At 37.1% G+C, this 23,553-nt stretch overlaps 1 protein-coding gene across 1 annotated transcript in view; it reads right to left on the minus strand.

The window, feature by feature from the left end:
• APPL1 (adaptor protein, phosphotyrosine interaction, PH domain and leucine zipper containing 1) overlaps window positions 1-23,553 on the minus strand; it is a 40,738-nt gene that overhangs the window by 16,945 nt on the left and 240 nt on the right. The window contains exons 2-11 of the mRNA XM_006892212.1: window positions 16,662-16,760; window positions 14,354-14,413; window positions 13,782-13,853; window positions 12,470-12,557; window positions 9,621-9,662; window positions 9,052-9,110; window positions 5,605-5,751; window positions 4,389-4,471; window positions 3,532-3,690; window positions 2,627-2,815 (exon numbers count right to left, since the gene is read on the minus strand). Coding sequence (XP_006892274.1) covers window positions 2,627-2,815; window positions 3,532-3,690; window positions 4,389-4,471; window positions 5,605-5,751; window positions 9,052-9,110; window positions 9,621-9,662; window positions 12,470-12,557; window positions 13,782-13,853; window positions 14,354-14,413; window positions 16,662-16,760 — 998 coding nt within the window. The remainder of the gene's footprint in view (window positions 1-2,626; window positions 2,816-3,531; window positions 3,691-4,388; window positions 4,472-5,604; window positions 5,752-9,051; window positions 9,111-9,620; window positions 9,663-12,469; window positions 12,558-13,781; window positions 13,854-14,353; window positions 14,414-16,661; window positions 16,761-23,553) is intronic.

Consider the following 23,553-nt stretch of genomic DNA (forward strand, 5'->3'; position numbering starts at 1 on the left):
AGAGTACAAAGTACCAAAGAAAATAAGGCATAAGACACAGAAAAAGCAAAATAGCAAAAATAACTTATCAGTAATTACAGTGAATGTATATGGACTAAATGACTCAAGAGAGAAATGGAGTAGCAATCTCGATATCAGACAAAACAGATTTTAAGGCAAAATCTGTCAGACAAGATAAAGATGGACATCACACATTGATGAAAGGCTCAATCGAGAAGATTTAACAATAATAAGCATATATGCACTAAATATCCAGCCAAAGCAGTGCTGGATTAAAACACTGCTTTATGTGGTTAAAGGTCATCAATCACTCTGCAGGAAAAAAAGTAAGTCTGCTTTTGTTAAGACCATCAGTCTGCTTTTGTAAAAGACTGACGAAGCCCTTTGTGGCAGTTCTACTCTGAGAGGTGTTATTATTTGTAATTGATTCAGCAACAGACCTATGAACGAAAGGCCTGAGCACTGTTTACAGAGTTTATGGAAGCAAGCCATTTCGGAAGTGGATGCCACTCCTGCTTCCAAACTTGTTTTAATTGAGAAGTTCCACCAAACACTGTCCACCATGGGCAACCATTATCACATTTGTGATAATATTAGGGCATCTAAATATGTAAAGCAAACACAGAATTGAAGGAAGAAATAAGTAATACTATAAGAAAGACTTTAATATACCACTTTCAATATTGCATAGAACATCTAGAAAGATCAACAAGGAGAGAGGACCTAAAAGATACAATCAACCAACTAGACTTAACAGACAGCTATAGAATCCTCTACTCAAATTTATATTCTTCTTTAGTGTATACGGATAATTTTCAGATAGGTCATACTTTAGGTCACAGAGTTCAACTCAATGGCTTTGAGTTGGAACTGACTCATAGTTGACCCTCCAAGGGGTTTCCAAGGCTGAAAATTACACAGGAGACTGCTCATTCTTCTCCTAGGGAACTCCTGATGGATTGAATTGCCAGAGAAGTTCACCGCTTGGGTTAGCAGCACAACTCTCTATGGGCTAGGCCACAACCTGATAAATTTAAAAAGATGGTATCATATAGTGTATATTTATAACAGCTAAGGCTACTTATGTTCAAGCAAACACTGTAAGATTTATAGCATTTGAATTGATTAATAAACACATATGAGATCTGGTTCCTTGGATTACAGCTTTAGGATCACAGTTTCATGGAATATCTATCCCATTTAACCGGCAAAGTAATATATCAGTGCTTCTGGTTACTACTAAGGTCACTACAGAGTGTCTAGAGTCTTAAAAGCTTGCAAGTGGACAATGAAAGCATGATGACTGATTTCTACTCACTCGAAGCAGCAGAGGAAGGCGATTAGAAACCAGGAAAGGATTATGGACTGTGTGGCTCCCTACCTCCATGCATAGCTACCTCCTCTGCCATGGAACCAGCAGCACTATATGGTTCCTGGCTACCCTTTACTGTACACTTTGATCAAAGAGTCTATAGGAGAATTCTGATTAAAAGAGGGGGAAATATAAGTATGAATTTATGTTGTTCAGAACCACCAAAGTGTGAAACATCTTACAGCTGACCGTCCAAGGGTTTTCAGAGGCTATAAATTACATAGGAGATTGGCCATCATTTTGCACAGAGCAGGTGGTAGGTCTGAACCACGTGCCTTTAGATTGGTAGCAAACTCCTTACCGCTAAGCCACCAGCTCTTCCAGGAACCAGAGAGGGTGGATAAACCTCTGAAAATACTGCCTTAAAATAATCTTTAAACCTTAAATCAAAGGTATCTCCAAAAGTCCTTGTAAAATCAAAGTTTCTGACAGGAATATTATGCTCTATAAGAACAACCTACATGGGATCTAACTGGCAACAGTGACTCAAAAGATTGGACAAGAACCTTAAAGAGCAGTGAGTTTATGTTAATGGAGGAGGAATGATGCAGGAAAGGAGGGTGGTAATGGGTACACAACTAAGAACAGAATCAATGTCACTGTATGGAACTGCAGGAACAGATGAACTGACACGACATATGCTTTGCTATGCATATTCTCAATGACAACAAAATAAATAAAATTTAGAAGAAAAATGTATTCTAAATGCTACTTTAGAGGTTTATATTGATAGAAATTTTGAAATCTCATTGTAACATTTCATTAATATTTTTAAATAACACTATTTACTAGCACTTACTATATGCTAGGCATGTTATATGTGTTAGATTTCTACTTTCCACAACATACAAAGTAGGGCAATAGGATTCCCTAACCATTTGACATGTAGAGAAATGTAAGGCACCAAGCTTTGTCTATGAAGTCTACAGTAAGTAGAGAATCCAGAATCTGAACAGAATTGGGACTTTCTCTACTAATCTGTTCTACTTTTCCCATGTCATACAGGACTTTCAATGGCATTCTCTGAACACAAAAATCAGCATCTTATCACATAAATGTCAAGGTCAAGGACCTCACTTTGTCAGCCTAAAAAAATTAAGGAATCATTTATCCAGTGAGAAGGAAAAATAAACTCATTTTTCTAAGATTAAAGGAAAATTATAACACATCTATTACATTTCTGAAAGAAATCAGCTTACATTTTGGAAATTTAAAATATTACTGATTTTATTAGTGTTAGAAGAACATACTCACTTTTTTCCATCAAAAGAGGTGATCTGAAAACAGTACCGCCTGTCTTCACAGTCCACAGCCATCACTGAACAGTTGTCTATGTCCATGGCCAGGCCTCCTGCTACGTCCCCTCTAGCCTGAGTCATTAAATTTCCACCCTGAGTGAAGTAAAACTGTCTGTCCCAGGTTGATGACACCAAACCTGTTTTACTAAATGAAAAAAGCACAGGGTCACTTTCATATAACACCACATCTGGCATCGCCTCACCACTTACAGTCAAAAAAATAGAACATATCACAAAGTACTAGGTCGGAATAATGGCACGAAGGTAGCAGGAATGATTTCAAAAACAGCTTTTCAGCCTCTAAAATAAATTCATACATGTTGACTCTTGTGTGTAAATACTTTGAAAACATCCCTAGAAATTATTAAACAGTCAAATTATAACAGTGAAAATGTTTCATAAAGTAAAGGTTACAGTTCAATATCCAGAGGAGAATATTAGAAACCAAAGAACATATTTTTCTTTTAAAAGCTTGCTTTACTGTATCTTCGGGCACCAACTGAGATTCAGGTAAAAACTGACACATATATTTTTTAAATAAGACAGAAAATATTTATGAGTATTGCCATAGTAATGATATATTAAAACTATTTTTTTTATAATTCTATTTTAGCCAATAAATACTTGAAAATTTACTTAGGGGAAAAAAGTGTATTTTACAGCATATGTCCAAAAGTTCACATGAGTATTAATAATATTAAGAAAGTTCAAACTCAGCATGATTTATAAACTTTTTCACGCAGATAAAATTTTTTAAATTAAAGAAAACAAAACAACTATATGGCAGACAACAGTAAGAACATACTACATTCATTTGGTATTGCTATAGCTTATACACAGCCATAAAAATCGTTTTCTTACTTCCTGGCATTAAGGTAGCCAGCCTTTCTGGTTAAGTTTCGATTCACAGGGAATTTGGTGGGGTCTGGGTCAGGTATATATAATGGGTCACTGGCTGCTTCCAAATCCTCTATTGTTTGCTGCATGGTTTCCACATCATTGTCCATTTCCCGGCGAACACTAACACAGAAAACAGATTATTTACAACCAGTTGTGGCAGACACAGCACTCCCTCACAACCACTTTTATGTGTATATTTGTTTTTTACTTATTTTCATAAAGAAAAGAAATAATGCAATAAACACCTTCTAAGACAGCTATATTTTATTTCAAATTTATTTTTTAAACAATGCCAAATTAAAAAGCTACTGTCTTAGTGCTAGATGATGGAGAATTTTTAAACTGATCTATACAGTGCCTTTATAACAACAATCATTTTCATCTCCTTCCATCCCTCAGGTTAACTATATCATCATTTAGACTTTTCAACTTGACTGGAATGGTTTTTTTCTTCCAATTTAGTCTTTCACGACTTGGAAAGTAGGATGTTATTTAGTCATCTTTCAGTCATTACCCATTATTTAGAATTTTTAAATAAATTCATTTAACAGATAATTGCTGTTATATTTCTATTCAGACATAAAACCCAGTTTACAATTAACATCAGAATTGACACTTTTGTAAAATTAAGAGTTTACATCCTGTTGAAAAAATGCTGAAAAACCAAAGAAATATCATGAGCCATGTGAGAAACTCTCTCATGGCAGGTAAAATGGTCCCTCAGGAAATCAAATGGGACATATTTTTAGAGTGTGGCATTTAGCTGATAATTTTTCACTTATAATTTAGCTTTCAATTTTAAGAAAGAAAATACTTACTTTTGTACACTTGTCCCAATATTAGTTAAAAAATCTTCCAGCTGATCATTGAGATTCTCAGAACCCATCTTAAAGAAACTTATCTGAGGCAAAGGAGTCAGGATAAACAACATACACATACACACAGAGAAAAACACATACTTAAAATAGGTCACATAAATAATCTCTTAAAGTACAGAGTAGTTTCATTTTAAAAACAATAAAAACATAAACATATAAATAATAAAGTGTTGTTTCCAACATATCTGCTGGCCTTAGGGCCCCTGAAAGAATGAGATTTCATTTTCACTATACATGTTTATTCCTTTTGAACTCATTAATACATGCATCTGATATTTTAACTGGGAACTAAGTTTTAAAACATTCCAAAATTAATCACATATATAAACAGTTTCATGTTTACTACAAAGATAAATAAGTCTCTATGCAAGAAATAACATAAAGGCACATATTTGAAAGAATATGCAAATTTCTTTTAATTCATGATTATTAAGGGTCTGATACCTTGTCTTATATTTTTTATTATTCAAACTGTATTTTCTAACTTACTTTCTGTCAAATGACTCTTTGAGAATTTAGAAATCATTTAAAATTTTCACTCTAGAACCTGGGGGGATGAAGTTAAAAATAAACTAGCAACAACAAATTCACTGTCCAAAAAACCCCCAAAAAAACCTAAGGGGCATGAGAGTCAAACTCAAACCTTTGAATTTAGTTTCAAACCCTGTATGAAGCATGAATGGAAGCACCACTTATAGGTGCGACCCCAGAATTTTACTTAATAACCTGTCCCTTTTCCCTACTGTGATGGACAAAGTCTAAACAAACAGTTAGGTGGGTTCTGACAGCCTAAAATATTTTCAGTCTTCACGTGCAAGGACAACCATTTCCCCACCTACCTCAAAGCATTAATCTGATGACATCTTAAAAGTTTTTTGGGTTTTTTTTTTATGTGTGTACCGTCAAACTGGATCTGACTGGTACAGGAGGCGATTGTCCCTCCTTCTTCAGCAGAGCATCTGGTGGATTTGAACCGCGCACCTCTGGGATTGCAGTGCAGTTTCCTGCCACTAGGCCACCAGAGCTCGCCAAAAGTTACTTTTTAAAACCCAAATTCAAGTGAGTACTTTGCAATACTCTTATATTTAATACAAACATGAACCTTGATGTAAGATTTTTAAGACACTTATAATCCAAAATCTAATATAATATTCACCTGAGCTTGCATGTATCCAAGTAGAGGCTCTAACAATGCTATTTTCTTCTTGTATTGAAGAGTATTTAATGCACAAAAATAATGCATCATGGTCTGGTGTTGTTTTTTTCTGGAAGTGTACACATCCTCTGTTAATTCATATTTCACCTTTTGAACAAAAAGATTAAAAATTCTATTATTTAGATAATTTTGGATTATCTTCAGTAATGGCTGCGAGGAAGGGTCTCCAAAGGAAAAGGTCAATCAGCAGGAAGGGTGCAAAGCCTCACTGTTTTCTGATGTTTGAGAAATCCTTCCAAGTCAAGACAGTGACTTAGATGGCTTTCCCGTAAAAACAGTCATGGGCTACACACGAAATCTGTCTCCAAGTGTGTCTTTAAGTTAAATCTGAAGGTAAGCTGAAACCAGTGCCTTTGTCGGGCTTTATTGCCAAGAAAAGGCTCAAAGCCTTTTTCATTATTTTTAAAAGCTGCCCATGAAGCAAGTAAAGGTAAAGGTGGAAGAACTGCTGTGATTGGAGGATGGTATAATAATTTCAATATGAGGGTATATTTATTACATAAGTTAAAGGGTATGTTGTTATTGTTGTTAGGTGCCACTGAGTCAAGGACAACCCATTGCAACCCTATGAACAAAAGATCTGAACCCTGTCCTATCCTATGCTATCCTTACACTACCTGACAAATTTCAAGCTAAAATAAAGGGCAAGTACTAGTCCATAAACTTGAAATTCATAACTATATTTCCTGAATTTACTACTAACTACTCCATTTTAAAAATGTTATTAAAAGCAGAGTTTCTGCACATAACTCAGAGTGGTACAATAACTAAATTAAGCATGACAGAGACAGCTAGCACAGCGAGGCACAGGTTTCTTTGCTATCGGGTTAGTCATCAGTCTTTGACCTTCATGTTCACAACATATCACTCTCCTCCTGGTTCTCTCTCCCCTGCTTCTATACCCAACACTGAATAGTTGCGCTTCTTTCGGTTACTTATTCTGATGACAAATGAACCATGTACCTACTATGTGAAAGTCTCATCAAATGCCAACAATATTCCAATGCACAAATGACTCCCAAACATTTAACTCCTATCCCTTACTCTGTGGAGTGCCAGAAGCAGTCGATTTTCACCTGGGCTCTTTACCCGTGTGCTTACGTGTGTTCTTTGTCATACATGCGTGCCCACGTGTGTATAAGTATCAATGCTAAAACTGTACAGACTTATTTTCTCCACAAAGCCTGCTCCTCCACATGTTTGTAAGCTCACATAACTACTACAAAATCCAGTCAAAAATTTTAAAATCTAAGACTCATTTTTCATTCCTCCTTCTTTCATAAGTCTTATCTTACTTATAAAATATCTATCAAAAATAGATAATCATTAACAACTTTAGCTTAGATCATCATTACACCTATGCAAACTATTTCACAATCTTTCAACTGAACTTCTTTAGTCTGGACCTTTTGTTTTCTTCTTTACATAACTTCATAGTTTTATTAGTGTGCTTAGAATTCTTGGAAGAGTTCCCACTTAACCCCCCCAAATATTTTAATGACACGGTAATTTAGCCCCCAACGACTTGTTTCCTATAATCTCTGTCGTGCTTCCTCACATACATCATACATCTGCTTCAGACACAGTGAAACAATTATCTTCACATCATAAAGACAACATTTCAGAATTTATTTACAACTTCCTGTGTCATACTCTCATATTCATCCTTAGAAACGTTTAGTTTATAAATGAGCATTTTCCTTTTATTTTTATTTTATACTGGTTTGCTTACAAAGTTCATATACACTGTGTTTCACACTACCCTTTATTCATATTCTTTTTCATATAATCATTCTGTAAATGAACATTTTTTATAGGGAAATAACAAATTTATCTAGCTTCCTTAACTAGCTGTGTGACATCAGCTGGTTTTTCTTCCATAAATGCTCTCCAATGATCCCAAACTTCCCATTCACCTGTCAAGATGTAATGCAAATCCCATCTCTCAAAGTGACGCTGTGCTCAGCTGCCACTGAGCCTGCTCTGACTCGAGTAACTCTGCACACAACAGAACTAAACCCGTCCTAATCTCGTGCCAACCTTACATCCTCTGCTGTGCTTCAGCCCACTGCCTCTTTTCAAGATTCACCAATAAACGCTAGCTGCTGCCCTCTCAGCACTTTGTAAAGGTGTCCATTCCTCCATTTAACTTGGTGGTAATCAATGCCTTCTCTTCACCAAGCACGTTGGCTTAGGCACCTGCCTTCCCAGGAAGACTTCCATGAGTTTTGTTTCCTTCTGGCAACTAAAATCCTGCTTTATGTAAAGTATGTACTTAACAAATAAGTATTTCTAAAATAAAATTAAACTGATGAAAGATTTTTATATAAATACTGTTGTCAGGCACTAGAAACTCTACCAAAATGTATGCCCATAATCTTTAATTACTTCTCCAAGCAAAAGTTAAAATAATGCAGATCTCAAAATGCGTGTATCTATACCATTAAATCATCTATGAATTAGAAATGGAAAGAAATAATTTGAAAGACAAGATTGTTGAAAACAAAGATATAGCAACTATAGCCAAAAAAATATGACCTCTCAAAACTGACAGCATATACAGTCTTTGCTCTGAACTGTGGGAAATGTTCTCTTACTGTATCCCGGTAGTTACTACATTGGAAGCCTGATCTACAAGTAGATGCCCACACAAGTTATCCTGTGACCCAAACAGCAAATGTAACCAAGGCTGCAGACAAGTCCCCAGCACAGGCATCATCTCACTCACACCCTGGATTAGGCCCTGAGTGGAGAGGGCATCTTAAGGCATATCCAGATTAACCTGTTAATATCCTGCTCTTTGATCTTTACTTAAAAGCATGTCTCTTCAACTGTAGTAAAGTAATTCTAAATTCTACTATGTGGAGAAATAAATATGTATATATATTTTTTTCTGTAAATAAAGAAGGCTCCATAACAAAATTTCCCTGAATTATGTATGCAACAATTCAACTTTATGACTACTATATTCCCAGAGGCACTTCTTTATATATATGTGCTAAAATAAAACCAGAAAAATTAGAACACTATCAAAACAGAAAGTAAAAAGATGAAATGTCACTATAGTGAGCATCAATTACACTTTTCTAATAGCTGCATTTACATGTATCAAAAACTGTACCACTCACAAATAGTTTAAACAAAAGAAAAAAAACTGTAGCAGCAGAAAATTATTTTGTTTCAAGAGACCAACAATTATCTAATTATTTCTATCCTACAGAAAAGCTTTAAATCAGCTACAAGGAAAGGATAAACTAAGAGTGACAGAATGCTAAGTATAGCAAGTAAGTAAAGTAACTCCTAGTTACTGTTCTTGAAGAGGAAAACCTAGGCCACCTGATGAAACAGGCACTAGCTGTAGTGAGAAGGAGTAGGAATGCATCACACCTTATCATTTTCTCTTTTTTTGGACAAGCGGCTGTATCTGTTAATTGCAGCATCATGATCTGGAAAACAGAAATGACTGTTAAGGATGAGCCTCTGCAGAATTTAAATGTGGTCTTTACATGTGTATTTTTCAGCAAACAGAGGAAAGCAAGATGGAAATTTTCTACTATATGATCATTCCATCCACAAGTTCCCAACAGGTAATTTTCCCCTAAATGAAATTTCCATTTATCAAATGAGTAAAAACATTTTTAAAAGAACACTGTAACCAAAACGTCTCCAAAAAAGTAATTCTAAACACAAAAATAGCAATTACTAATAAAAGAACATAGCAAATAAAGAAGGGACACCGCTTTCTTGGGTGTTAGGAAGACAGTAAATCACATTATTTTATTTCCTTTTAAATTTTCTTATAAACAGTACCATTTCAGTAACAACATTTAAATAATATTCACATAAGCTGTTAAGTTCATTTTTAGGAAGCAATATATTAAACCTAGCCAAGGATTCACATCAATAAATAAGTATATTTTTCTAAAAAATAACTGTTTCATGTATTGAGGGCTTACCATTACTAGCAATCTGAAACACTTCTTTTAGTGTCAGTATTTCTGAAAAAAAGTAAGAAAAAACCTTACCATATTTGTGAAATAAATTTGATTTGGAAAACTAATTACAGCTTAGGCTACAATTAAAACCCCAAATAATATTCATACTCTCAATTTAAAAATATTTTATTGTGTTATTCCAGAGAATAGCCTAGAGAATATATTAAAAACTATTAACAAGCTATACCATCATTAACTCTACCAGACATAAATTAGTATTAAGACAGAAAAAACAAAATTTACTTCAAATACTAAGGTATGCAAATATTCACTTAGTGCCAGAATCAAACTTAATTTTTTCATAAATCACTTAGTAAGTTCAAATGGTAAATGAGAAATAAGATTCATATTATTATATTCAGTCTCTTAGACTGTAAGCAAAAATATTTATTTTGACCCTAGAAATAACCATTTCTGAGAATTATCAAAATTACTAACTCCATCTCTAAGATACTATGTCTTTATTCCAGATATAAATTAAACACTATCTAACCACTAGTATCGTGTTAGCTAGGTATTTTACAGAAAGTCTGTATGACTGTCTAAGATTATAGATAATGACAAAGCAAAGTCAATTCTATAAAGCTCTCAGTAATCTGAAATGAAGTGGAAGGGATCTAAAGACTATTAAATAGTGGGCTGCTGGAAGAACTAGCATTCCTATCTCCTGCCTCTCCATGCCTTACACATACCTCCAGCCGTGTCTCACTATCCCTGATCAGACCTTGTCATATTACAACTAATTGACATAATCCAATATCCTGAACATAAAATTAACTCCATTCAAATTAACTCTATTCCAACCCAAAAACAAAGCAATGTTTCTCCACTCCATAAAGATCTGCAATGGCTTCTCCTTGCTCAGAAACTCAAATCCAATCTTTAGTCCCAGCCAATCTATTTCTAGATTCATCTCTTGCCATGTCTTGCACATTCAACTTTACAGACACGCAGAGTTTCCCTACATCTCTTAGCAAGCCTCAGTATCTTCACAATCCATTATGTTTGCATTCTTTGTTAGGTGCTGTTAAGTCAGGTCCAGCTAATAAAGATTAAACAGAAGGTACAACAGAGCGAAACCTTGCCACAGCACCTTCCCCACCTCTGCTGTACTGAAGTCCACTGTTGTATCCACGATGTCAATCCATCTTGTTGAGGGTCTTTTTTTCCTTGACAGTTTATCAAGCATGTTTTTCTCAGGGGACAAGGCATTCCAGATAACATGCCCAAAGTATGTGAAACAAAGTCTTACCATCCTCACCTCCAAGGAGCATGCAGACTGCATTTTTTCCAAGATAACTTTGTTTTTCTCCTGGTGGTCCAAGGGAGTACAGTACACAGGCAGCTGCACTGCTATGGCCATCTGATTCTACCAGCAGCTCCATGGGAGAAAGACGGGTAGTCGTCTTCTGTTGCTATTTACAGCATCAAAAACATGTGCAGCTCAAATCTTAACAAAGCTGTGAATCAGAACCAACTCAAAAGCAGTCAGTTTCTGTAAGTTCATGATCTATTCAAGTCTTTGCCAACACCAAAATTCAAAGACATCAATTCTTCGTTTGTCGTCCTTAATCACTGATCAACTTGCACATGTTTATGAGGCAACAGAAAATACCATGGTTTGGGTCAGGCACATCTTAGTGCTTCATTGCTCCAGACTATTTTGAAGAGGTCCTTGGCTGCTTCCATGGGTACTGATTACAGATTGAAGCAAATTAAATTCTTGATAATTTCAATCTTTTCCCTTTTTTTCATGTTTATCGGTTCACTTTGAGCATCTTTGTTTTCTGTATGTTGGGATGTAATCCATACCAAAGGTTACAGTGGTGGTCGTCATTAGTAAGTGTTCCACATCCTCATCATTTTACTGCAAGTAAAGTTGTGTTACCCGCATACCAGAGGCTGTTGATGAGTTTTCCTCCAATCTTGACGCCACATTCTTCCTATTTCAGTTTCTCTTATTATATGGTCAGCACACAGCTAGGTACATTGAGGTGTTATCAACCTAATACACACCTTCCTAATTTTAAACCATATCCTATCCTTTTGTTCTGTTCAAATGACTGCTTCATCTGAACACAACCAAGTATTATTCTGGAATTCCCATTCTGTCCAACATTACCTGTTATTTGTTATGATGCACATGGTTGAATACCATAATCAATAAAACGTAAGTAAACCTCTTCCTGGTATTTTCTGAATACCAGTGGCAAAGCTTTTTAGCATCACAAGCCACAATCTTATCTTTGACATTCTCTGATACTGAGTCATTATCCATAACTTGGTATGATCTATTTGGTTGAATGCCTGTGTGTACTCAATAATACACAAGGGAATATCCTTCTGGTAGTCTGCTGTGAAATACTAATGACACAGCTTTCAGCATCACAGCAACATGCAAGCCACCACAGTATAACAGACAATCAGTGATATTTATGCATATCCTAGTCCCTCCAAAAGAGCAGTACCTCTCTTCTCCTTGAAAATGCCTCCTCACTGGTAAATGGCCATGTCACTTTTTTTTTGAGGTATATCTGACTCCTCCCTGAGTCTCACTGCATCAATTAATTCTCTAATTATGAAAGACATGATGAGTTACACATCTTTCTCTTTAGGCTTTTTCAAGGGAAAAACCATTTCATTCGTATCAATAATTCCTCCTATCTAGTTTGAAACCTAGCAAGAATCCTATAAATGTTTGATAACTGATAAAAGAGAGAGATTTTAGTCAGAAAAGGTACAGAGTAATTCATACATACCAGTGATCTTCTAATAGCTGGTGAAAATAAACATAAATTTGGTTCCAATACCTTTTAGATCTCTTTCTTTAAACTGGGTGATGGGGAACATCATTGCATCAGCAAGCTGAGTTGAAAGTACGGCATGACAAGAGCTAAGCTAATAAAAAAAGAAAAAAAGACCAAAAAGGCCATGTAACTAACTATAGAGATATTTCGCTAATGTCACAGAAATTAAACAAAATTTAGGGAAAGAAAAGGGGGGAAATTAAGATAGATTAAATATGAGAACAGGGAGCTCTGGTGGCCTAGTGTTAAGGAACTGCACTGTGAACCCAAAGGCACACAGCCTGAATACACCAGCTGTTTCTCAGGAGAAAGATGGGTAATCTTCTCCCACATAATTTACTGCCTCTGAAAACCAACTGGGGGGGGGGGGGTGGTTTCAACTCAGTTTCAACTTAAGGGTACATGACAGCATAAGAAAACACTAAAAAGTATGTGATACAGTTAAAATAAAGTTCTATTTGCTTTAAGTATTACACCTTTATATTGATCTCCATGGCATAATATTTTGCTATAAAGTATTATATAAATATTCTTTAAATTGCTTTTTAAATTAACAGGATCTCAAAAAGGCATTACTAACTAATTATCAAAAATTCAAATGTATTGCCATCAAGTCAGAACCAACTCATGGCTGACTCTCCAGGGGGTTTCGGAGGCTGTAAATCACACCAGAGGAGGCTGCCTACCTTTCTCTTGAGGAGCTGCTGTTGGAGTCACTGGTGGATTCAAATTGCCAGAGAGGTGCAGGTTAGCAGCACCACTCCCTACAGATTACACTATAAGAGCTCCCTAACTATATCTAATAGATGAAAAGTAAGAGCTTACATTTCAATCGTACAAAACAATTACACGCTGGTCCCACATTTCTCACCCCCTTTCTTCGACTGTTTTAGGAAATGAAGAGGTGATCTAGGATGTCTGATGCAAATGGATTAACAGAGACTGAAGGTAAGATGCTTCTTGATGACAAAAGAAAGGAACCATGAAGACCCATGCTGAAGCTCACAGCTTAATGCTTCTCTGCTATCCTAAATCAAGTAACACAATCAAAATATTTAATGTTTCCTATGGAACATTGAAAGCAGAGATGGCACAGAGGTATGTACACTCCTGAAAAACAATTTGTTTTACCCATAAACAACTGTTTTCATAATGGCCACCAGATGGAGAAATAAAATCCTTCTTTAAATAATATTTGTTGGAATAAAGCTTTAGCCATATAACCATAATAATAAAAGTTCCCAGCAAATGCTAAGCAACCTGAACAACTTAAAAAAAAAAAAAGTCCACTAATTCAAGCAAAACAAATGCTTACCTCATCTATAACCTTTGAAAACTGTTGCAAAGTAGAGCTCATAACTTCATCATCACCCCCTAATGGAAAACGCTGAGAGGAACAGAGATCAAAGTAAAGGTCCTATGCTGGTACGCTTTTTGTAATTGATAGCATTTTATTTACATTTTTATATAACTTTCAAAAACTTCTAAAATTTTTTAGACATCCTAAAACGTCATTTTAGTAACTGTATAATTTACAGAATTAAAATATTTGTTAGGTATCCAATTAACATGATATGTTTCAACACACACCATACTGGAAGTTAAAAAGATTTGTCGTTTAGCTCTGCTTCTTCCAATAACCTTGAACAATTCTCAGTTCATTTGTAAAAAAGGGAAAACAGACAGCTTATGTCTATATTTAAATCTATCAAATTATTTAAATTATCTCAAAATAAACGTGTGGGTGAAATGTCAATGGCACATTCAAATTATCCTCCATAAATGCAGGAAAGTTTAAAGATTCTAATGAGGAAATCCTATTTTTCTACACAGACACTGTCTCGCTGCAGATTTTAAAAAAGTTCTCAAAGCTTTTACATACAGTACCTGTTTTTCATATTCTTTCAGAAGTTTTGAAGTCAGGTGTGTTGCTGCACTTAGTTCATTCTAGAAAAAGATTGATAATGAAATAAGTACATTACTGGTTAAGAAAATATTTTAATTGAAGAGACTTAAAACAAGACCAACTGAGTTGATGCTAATCTTGATGACCCCTTTTAACTGTTCAACAACAAAATAAATCCACTCATAACCTTTCATGAATTCATCTCCTCCCTACCCCAAAGCCACATCTAATTTTTATTACCCTCATATAACTAGAAGATAAAGACTACTTCAAAATTGCTTTCCACCGAATTTTAATGGCTGATTTTTCAGAAGTAGACTGTCAGGCCTTTCTCCCAAGATGCTTCCATGTGGATTCAAACTTCCAACCTTTCTTTTAGTAGCTTGCACTGGCTAGAGACTCCTGAAGAACCCTATGTCATTTCTCTTTATTATCACTTAATATATATATTATACAATATATTTCCTAAACCCCTCATTAAACACCAGAAGGGGAAATACCATTAAAACAACAAACCACAAACTCACTGCTAATGAATCAGAACTGAACAACAGCTAACCCTCAGTGTGTTTTCAGAGGCTGTAGATCACACAGAAGGACGTCCACCTTTCTCTTAAGGAGCATCTGAACCACCTGCCTCTGGGTTGACAACACCACTGCTTATCTGCTAAGCTATCAGAGCTCCCCAAGTACTCTAAGAGGAAAAACAAATCTAAGGGAAATAGTCAAGGAATTCAGGTGTGTTTCTGATCATTTTTCAATTTAGTTTTCTTTTTTAGCTAATAAAACTTAAATAGCAGCTTTTTAAAACTTTTTTATTGTAATTTGTGGGAAAGTTTAAATAATTAAGGGGTTGTTTTCTCTTCCACAACTCATATAAGATTATGTTTCTCACACTGTAACAGCACTCTTCCCACTTCCCCCAGCATTTGCCATTTCCCTTTGTCCTTTCCTAGCCCTTCCTGGCTTCTGTGTTTTATTTTTGAGCAAATGCTATCCTTTTCATCTTCTAAGGAATGCATCTCTGCCTGGTGTGACTGAACACCTTGTAGGCTTATCTTGCCAAGCCTGAAGTTAAGTCATGGGTGATTTCAGTTACATGAAAAAGGAATGACTAAGAGCCATCATTTAAGGAGTTTTGCCAGTTTTAAACTGACTAGTAAGCTGGGTATTTTTTATACTTTTGAATTTTGTTCCACATTTTTCTTCAACTCTACCAGGGGCCTTCTATTGAAGGCCTTTTCAGAATACTCAGCACTGAGATGAAATGTTTTCAAAGCCAGAAATAAACCACATATAACTTTAGCAAAAACCTGAAGAGGTTCAATGGCTGGAAACAGACCAGAATATGATAAGCACTTAATAAGCATACAATTACTATGTGGCAAATCTACTTCTATAATATAGCAGAGTGATATATAATTTTAAAAGATGTTTTCAGTAATGGATATGATGAGAAAAAGAATGTATCTTTAAACTTTATCTGTTTTGTCTGAAATCAAATCTCTCAAGACTTAGCACAAATAAAATAACAGGGCAAGGTTCTAACTGTTGTTCACTCAGTCACTAAGTCATAGTCCACATGACAGCACCTAATAACCTCATCAAAGCAACTTCAAAGTACATAATGAATACGTTAATTTAGAAAGAAGTGAAAATAAAGGGAGGCAGGGAGCAGAGGGGGAGGAAGACACATGTACACGTAATTAATCCCAAAGAAAATAAACCATGAGACTCAGGTTGCTCTTAAGACTTATAATGAGGCTGCATAAACATGGTCTCAAATCTTAGGCCTGTTTAAAAAAAAAAAAACAACCAGTCATAACCTCCTGCAATTTATCTCCTGCGTACCCTAAAGGTACATGTAATTATTATTACTCCGTTCTAAGTAAATAAACTACTTTCAAATCCTCTACCCAAAAAGGGCAAATCCTCTACCCAAGAAGGGAGAGTATGCTATAAGATTAAAAACAGGACAAAAGTAAATTCTGGAGAGACAGTATCAACTCATCAGTCAAATCTTAAGCCAAGGATGATCTCTGTCAGTGAATGTCAAGTTCTTACTGTGTCTGGGAAGGAGAGTAATGCTTCAATTTTTGTCACTTTTGTAATGCTACACACTATGCACTAATAACTGAAATACAAAGCCTATGGTACAAAACACTGCATCCATTCAACAAACATTACTATGAGTTCAACATAAACACAGTGTTTATGTTGAACATACGAGTTCAACATAAACACTAGTAAACAAGACAGATGCTATTATTTTAAAAGGATGGGGGTTACCTGTGCATCATAAATCCGATGCATAGCTTGATACAACTGGTTCATATAGTTGGAAATGGCTGCAGCATCTTCTTCAAACACACCCAGTAAAGACCTTGTCTGTATAAAACAAAAAAAAGTTAAGTTTCTCTTGTTGTTGTTATGTGCCGTCGAGTCGCTTGCGACTCATAGTGACCTTATGTACAACAGCCCTAAACTCTGCTCTGTCCTGTGCCAATCGCACTGTCTCTGACACACCCATCCCGATTATCCCAGTCACTGAATCAATCCACCTCACAGAGGGTCTTCCCCTCCTGCGCTGTCCCTCCACCCTACCCAGCATGATGTCCCTCTCCAAAGACTGGTCCCTCTTTACAACATGTCCAAAGTATGTCAGAATCCTTGCCTCCAGGGAGCTGCCCAGTTTAACCCTTTCCAGGATGAATCTGTTTGTTTTCCTAGCAGTCCATGGTACCCTCAATACTCTTCTCCAGCACCACAGCTCAAAGGCATCAATTCTCCTATCCTCCTTAGTCCCTGTCCAACTATCTGATGCATAACAAGTGACAGCAAAGACCATGGCCTGTATCAGACCCACCTTAGTCTCCAGAGGGACACCATTGCTCTTCAGTACTTTGGAGGGGTCCCTAACACCTGACTTTGCCATCTCAATACGTCTTTTCATCTCCTGTCTGCTGATGCCAAGAGTGTTGATTGTGGAGCCAAGCAAACTAAAGCTGTGAACAAGTTTCTCTTAGTCATCACAAACTGGAACTAAATTCTAGAGGAAGTTAAATCCAGTAAGTCTGAATTTTAATCTATTTTCATTGTTTTACTGTTGATTTTTTTGGTTATTGGTTTGTGATTTGAGACCGTTGTGTTTCAGAGTAAAAATATCCCACAGCTTTAGGAAAAGGAGCTGCTGTGGCACAGTGGGTGAGTGTCCAACTGCTAGCTGAGAGATGAGTGGTTTGAACAAACCAGTCCCACAGGAAAGGACATGGCTATCTGCCTCAGTAAAGCCTACAGCCTTGGAAACCCCACGGGTCAGTTCCAGTGTGTCCTATCTGGTCGGTGTGAGTCAGAATCACCTTGAAGGCAGGAGATTTAGGTTTGGGAGGGAGCAGTGTTTGTAATCTTTACAGAGTAGACTGTCAAGAGCTCCGAACTACCAACTTTTTGGTTATGAGCCACCACCAACGGCTAACCACTGTACCACCCTGGGATATTTTTTTCTCTTTCCATGGTTAAGACCCAGAAGCCAAGTTCTTTGTTCTAAGTTTCACTTCATTACAGCAGAGGTATTTCCAACTACGTCATGTACATTTTAGAAAGAACAGTAAAGGTCATTTTAATTAGTTAATAATTATGTCATCAAACGAAATACAAATCAACACAGACATACAAGGATTTATTAACAGAACAACAATAAGTGCAGATATTTTGTTTTATTTCAAAAAATGTTTTATTAATGTCAAGCTTGATATTACTTTAGATTAGGCAATCTGGGCCATTCTTTTAGACTAGAAAGCACTCCCTACATATTTAATTATACATAAATGCCTAATTCCTTTTCTTTAAATTATCCACTTAAGGTAGAAGGGATGAACAATAAGTGGCACAATGATCTTGAGAATAACACTACCTGATGGCCTAGTGGTAAGAAACTGCCCTGCAATCCTGAAGTTCAAATCCACCAGCTGCTCCACAAGAGAAGGATGGGTAATTTTCTTCCTTGTGATTAAAGTGCCTCTGTAAACCGGCTGGAGGGACAGTTCTGACTCACAATCACCACTTATTTACCCTAGACCAAAATACCACTGTACCTTTCCCCAGAATGGCCATTTCTCAACCTATAACAATGCAGGATTTTTATATGTCCAGAATTTGAGATTGTTTATGCTTTCCTCTTTACACATCCAAGCTGTTTTACTGTATGTTGTTTGTTTGTTTGTTTGCTTGTTTTCACTATAAATATTTAAAAACTATTTTCATGTTAAGGGGAAAGACATATTTTTGGCTTCCTTCCCAGTACCTCCCAAAAAAGCTTGGTAATTCAAATTGAAGGAATGAGGCATTTATGTAAAAATCTGTAATGTAATTAGATCCACAGGATGCTTCTTAATCTAATACAGAATTGAAGCATGTTTCATACTTAAAATATAAAATCCAACATCATAATAGTTACTGTTCAAGGAAACAGCTTACAAAACCAGTTAATATGGTACTATTTCACTGAATTCAGGATAATATCCACTTAAGATGTACCATTATTTCATATATAACTTCAAAATATTAAAAAGCTAGTAAATTATACTGTGATCCAAGGTATCTTCCTAAGTCCTGTGAAATTTTTACTTCATATAAAGAGACAGAATTCTGTCATATTCAGCTCTCATAGAACATAAAAAGGAAAATACAAATAGTATAAATTTAATGTATTCCTAAAACTTAATATGAATTCAGAGCTCAACTCTTGTGAATCACTTTCCAATTCAGTATCTTCAATATTCATGTTATCTCATCTAGTAATATTAGCTATGACATGAGGAGTTGATAAAATAGTTCTTAAAAGAGGTCCACTTTTATTCCTAGAATGTTCTTAGAAACCAGTGGAAGCAAGTTTGGTTTTGGTGGCAAGGAGACTTAGTAATGGGGTAAGTCACAGATTTTTCCCAATCAAAAATCAATCTTTTTCTCCTCTTGAAGCAATCCTGGAATATGCTGCTCAATTCTTACTGCTAATTCATACCTTCTTTCCAGAAGCATTGCTTTAGTTTGCTTGGTTCCACAATTAACACCCTTTGTACAAGCAGCCAGGAAATTGACAGATGAACTGCACTGGGAAAGTCTGCTGTCAGAGACCTCTCCAAAGTACTGAAGGGCAATCATGTCAGTCTGGAGACTAAGGTGTGCCTGATCCAGGCTGTAGTCTTTGCAATTACTTGCTATACATCAGAAAGCTGGACAATGACTAGGGTTGATAAAAGGAGAATTGAAGCCTTTGAGCTGCAGTGCTAGAGAAGAGTACTGAATGTACCATGAACTGCTAGCAGAACAAACAGGTTCATCCTAGAGAGGGGAGGCCAGACTGCTCCTTGGAGACAAGGATTTTGAAGCTTCGACTGACATACTTTGGGCATGTTGCAGTAAAGGACCAGTCCTTGAAGAGGGACGTCATGCTTGGGAGGGTGGAGGGACAGCGCAAGAGAGAAAGACTCTCAATGAAACAGATTAATTCAGTGACTGGAGTAATGGGGTATGTGTGTTAGAGACAATAAAATTGGCACATAATAGAGCAGGGTTCAGGGCTGTTGTACATAGGGTCGCTATGGGTAGCAGGTGACTCAATGGCATATAACAACAAACAACAACATCCAGAAGCAAACACTTTTTTCTTGCTCTTGAGTCCACCTTGGCATTTGATGGGACTTCCTCGTCTGCCCTGTTACTCACAAACTTCTCCAATATTGACCAAGAAAATTAATGTAATTTTTTGGGCAGAGGAGCAGGCTTTGTATTTTAAATTATTCATCTTATTAGGTTAAAAAGGATATACATGAAGAGGGCTTAGAGTTCCCAATGCAGAGCTTCCAGGTTCCAAAAAAGGGACATGCTTCCATCCTACATGCACAGATGTCTTTCACTAAGGAAGACAGAGCAAGGAGCTCAGTAAGTCAATCTCTAGCAGAATGGTGTGGTCTGGGCAATCAAATTCTAAAGATGCTCCTGATTCATCAGCTAGTTTTGGCCTTGTTAACTGTTCCTATATTAATAATGAGCTACAGTTACTATAAATCAGAACTAAGAAGGGATAACGGTAATTCAGGATATTCTTCCATGACTCCAGGCTTTAACAATTTTTACACTGAAACTGGCAGGCTATTTTTATTAGGATAAAATGATCTAATAAAACTCTATCTGTTGTATCAAGATCTTTAAAAGTTCCTATACTCCTGGCTACTCTACATCTTGGACTCGATTCCAGGAAAGTCATCCAAACTAAATACAAAAATGTATACCCAAAGGCATTAATCTCTGCCCTAGTTGTATGAGAAAAACTTTGGAAAAGTTCTAAAATCCCAACAATGGTACAATTGTTAATTCAGGGAAATATGTTGGTTTTTTTTTTTCTTTTTAATTCAAAATGTAAACACATGAGAAGATATTTTAACCACAATCGCAGAATAAAACTTATGCCCTACACATTCTCAACTGTATTAAAATATGTAGGAGGGGAAAAAAGACTCAAGAAAGCAAATTGTCAACAGGGTTTTAACAGGTTGGTCTGCTGCTGGGTATATGACCAGTATATATGTGTGTTGTCTTTTTTACCTTCCAGCTTTTTTCCTGAAGCAAACTGCTATTATTTTTACAATCAGGAACAAAAAAGAAAAGATTCACTATCTGTGGTAAGGTTTAGAGAAGGCCTAAAGCAGAGATAGGAAGTGGCAGTGAGAACTATAACACTTATCTCCTGAATTTCAGATGCAGAACTTTCTATACTGCTTCTTCCTTAAAATTCACTTCCAAGTGACTTCTTAAACTCAAAGTGCTTCAATAAATTGTCCTATGTTTAAATTTCTTTCTTTTAGAAATTAATATTAATTAGCCAATTTCATTAAAAATTACTGTAGGACTGGCAGTAATATGATGAATGCTTTAAAAAAAACATTTATGCTCAATTTGTAAACTAATAGTGTGAAAACTATAAGAAATTAATCGAAGAGATGATTTTCTTCTCCTGTGTATTATTGCTGTTGCATGCCTGAGGCCCATTCTGAATAGTACAATAGCTACAGCTTTATAAAATTTACATCATACAAGATCCTTTGGGCCAACTTCTTAGCCCAGACTAAGGACCTAATAAAGGGGAGGACCACAGAAGAGGCCTGGAAGGAGCTCCATGCCACAGGAGAGAGTCCAGAGAACTGGAAAAGCAGCTGTCACACAAAGTCTTTGAAGGAAATTGCCCAACCAACTCCACTGTGTTCACTAAGCTGACACCATTCATTCTTGGAGCCTTGACTGCCATGTATGAGCATAAGATCCTCACGCAGGGAGTCATCTGGGACATCAACAGCTTTGACCAGTGGGGAGTGGAGCTACGCAAGCTGCTAAGAAAATGTAACCTGAGATTGGGAGCACCAACACCAACATCTCATGATTCTTCATGGGCTGATCAACTTCATCAAGCAACAATAGAAAGTGTGAGCCCAGAAGCCAATAAACTCATGTTCAGCATAGACCCCCATTGTGACCGGTCCTTGTCCTTATTGCTACAGTCCACACAGCGTGGTCCTACCCCACCATGCACAGAGCATCTGTGGGTTGTGGGCTTGGACAAAAGGTCCTCAGGAAAGCTGTTCTCTCCTCTCTCAGAGTCCATCAACCCCTCTGTGTTGCCAGTTTCTGGAATGTTTCAGTGTGACAAGTTTTTCAGACACATGTTCACACTGTTCAGGTCCCAGGTAGAAAAAAAAAGTACTATAATAGGGAGTTGGAAGAAGGAGTGGCATCCACTTCCAAAATAGCTTGCCTCCAGAAAACCCTATGAACCTGGAGAAAGGATGAAAGTTATACAAGTGTCCAGGTCTTTCGTTCATAGGGTCACTGAGTCACTTATGACTTGACAGAACTTAACAACATCACAACAAAAAATGGGGGGGGGGGTTAGAGATCACACAGATGACCTGTTGATTCTGAGATAATAGAAAAAAGTAAAATTACTAAATGCACCTACCAAGACAGACCATAATTTTTTTTTTATATTCAAAATACCTGAAACAAATATACTTGCTTACAGCTTTCTAGCAGGAAAGTATAACAACATTAAGAATGTTAACTGGCTATCCTGGCAGGCGAGATAATCCCAGATACAGTTTCTCTCTTTGACAGTACAGACTGATAAGAGCACATTACCAGTTGGCAACTGGTCTGTGAAGATAGCTTTCAAAACATGGGGAAAGGGAAAGAAAATACACAATCAGTGTCTAATTACAACTTGGCAATTAAAACTGGCACTGACTCCGCATTACAAGTAACCACCCAGGAAGAGGGACCCAGTCTTTCTTTTGGAATCATATTAAACTGTTAAGACACGCAAAATACGTGCAACTGTAGCCCTACTAAGTGGACATTCCAGAAGATGGTCTTTATTTTAAGTGGCGTCCAATCAGCAGTGTGGTCCTAAATCACTGTTCAAAAGACAGGTTGTTCGGGAAGAAGTTTACCTATTCAAGTTACAACTCCCACCAACACCATTTTCCCCCCTCTAAATATAGCTGTGCACATCCTTGAGTAGTGAAAAAGTATCAAATGGCAAAGTTTGCCAAGAATGTCTTAAATTCCAGCAATCACAGGAGCAGCATCCGGATGCAGCAAGCGGAACAGGGAGCTTTTAATCTGATGAATGTATGAAGTCTGCATCCAGCGGGGCGGCGGCCGTGGGGCTGCAAATAAGCGGTGCATCCCACGCAGGGCCCCGTCGAGTGACAGCGGCCACCGTCACGGCCACGACACAGGGCACAATGGGCAGAGACAGGATCCGCGGCCCACGAAGGGCTTCGCCGCGGACTCCTACCGCCGGCCCGTCCCCAGCATCTACCGAAGGAAAACAACTCATTTTCCCTGCCTCGCTCGTCGAGCCGCAGGCATCAGATCGCCAGGCTCCGGACCTTTCTGGATTCCTCCCACCCTGAAAATGTTTTCCGGAAAGCGAGATCGAGGATAAGGATTCATCACTTCCCATCACCGCAACAAAAACGCACTTAGTGCCAAATATGGGGAACGCGAGGACGTGACCGCCCGGCCCACACGAGAGAAGGCGGCGGTGCGGGAGCGCAGGCGGCTGCCCTGAGCCCCGCGCAGGCCCACGCGGGCCTTGGGCTGCAGGCCCAGCCGCGGCGGCTCG

The sequence above is a fragment of the Elephantulus edwardii genome, unplaced genomic scaffold (genome assembly GCF_000299155.1).
Source record: "Elephantulus edwardii isolate Elephantulus edwardi_28Jun2011 unplaced genomic scaffold, EleEdw1.0 scaffold00113, whole genome shotgun sequence".
Taxonomy (NCBI): Eukaryota; Metazoa; Chordata; class Mammalia; order Macroscelidea; family Macroscelididae; genus Elephantulus; species Elephantulus edwardii.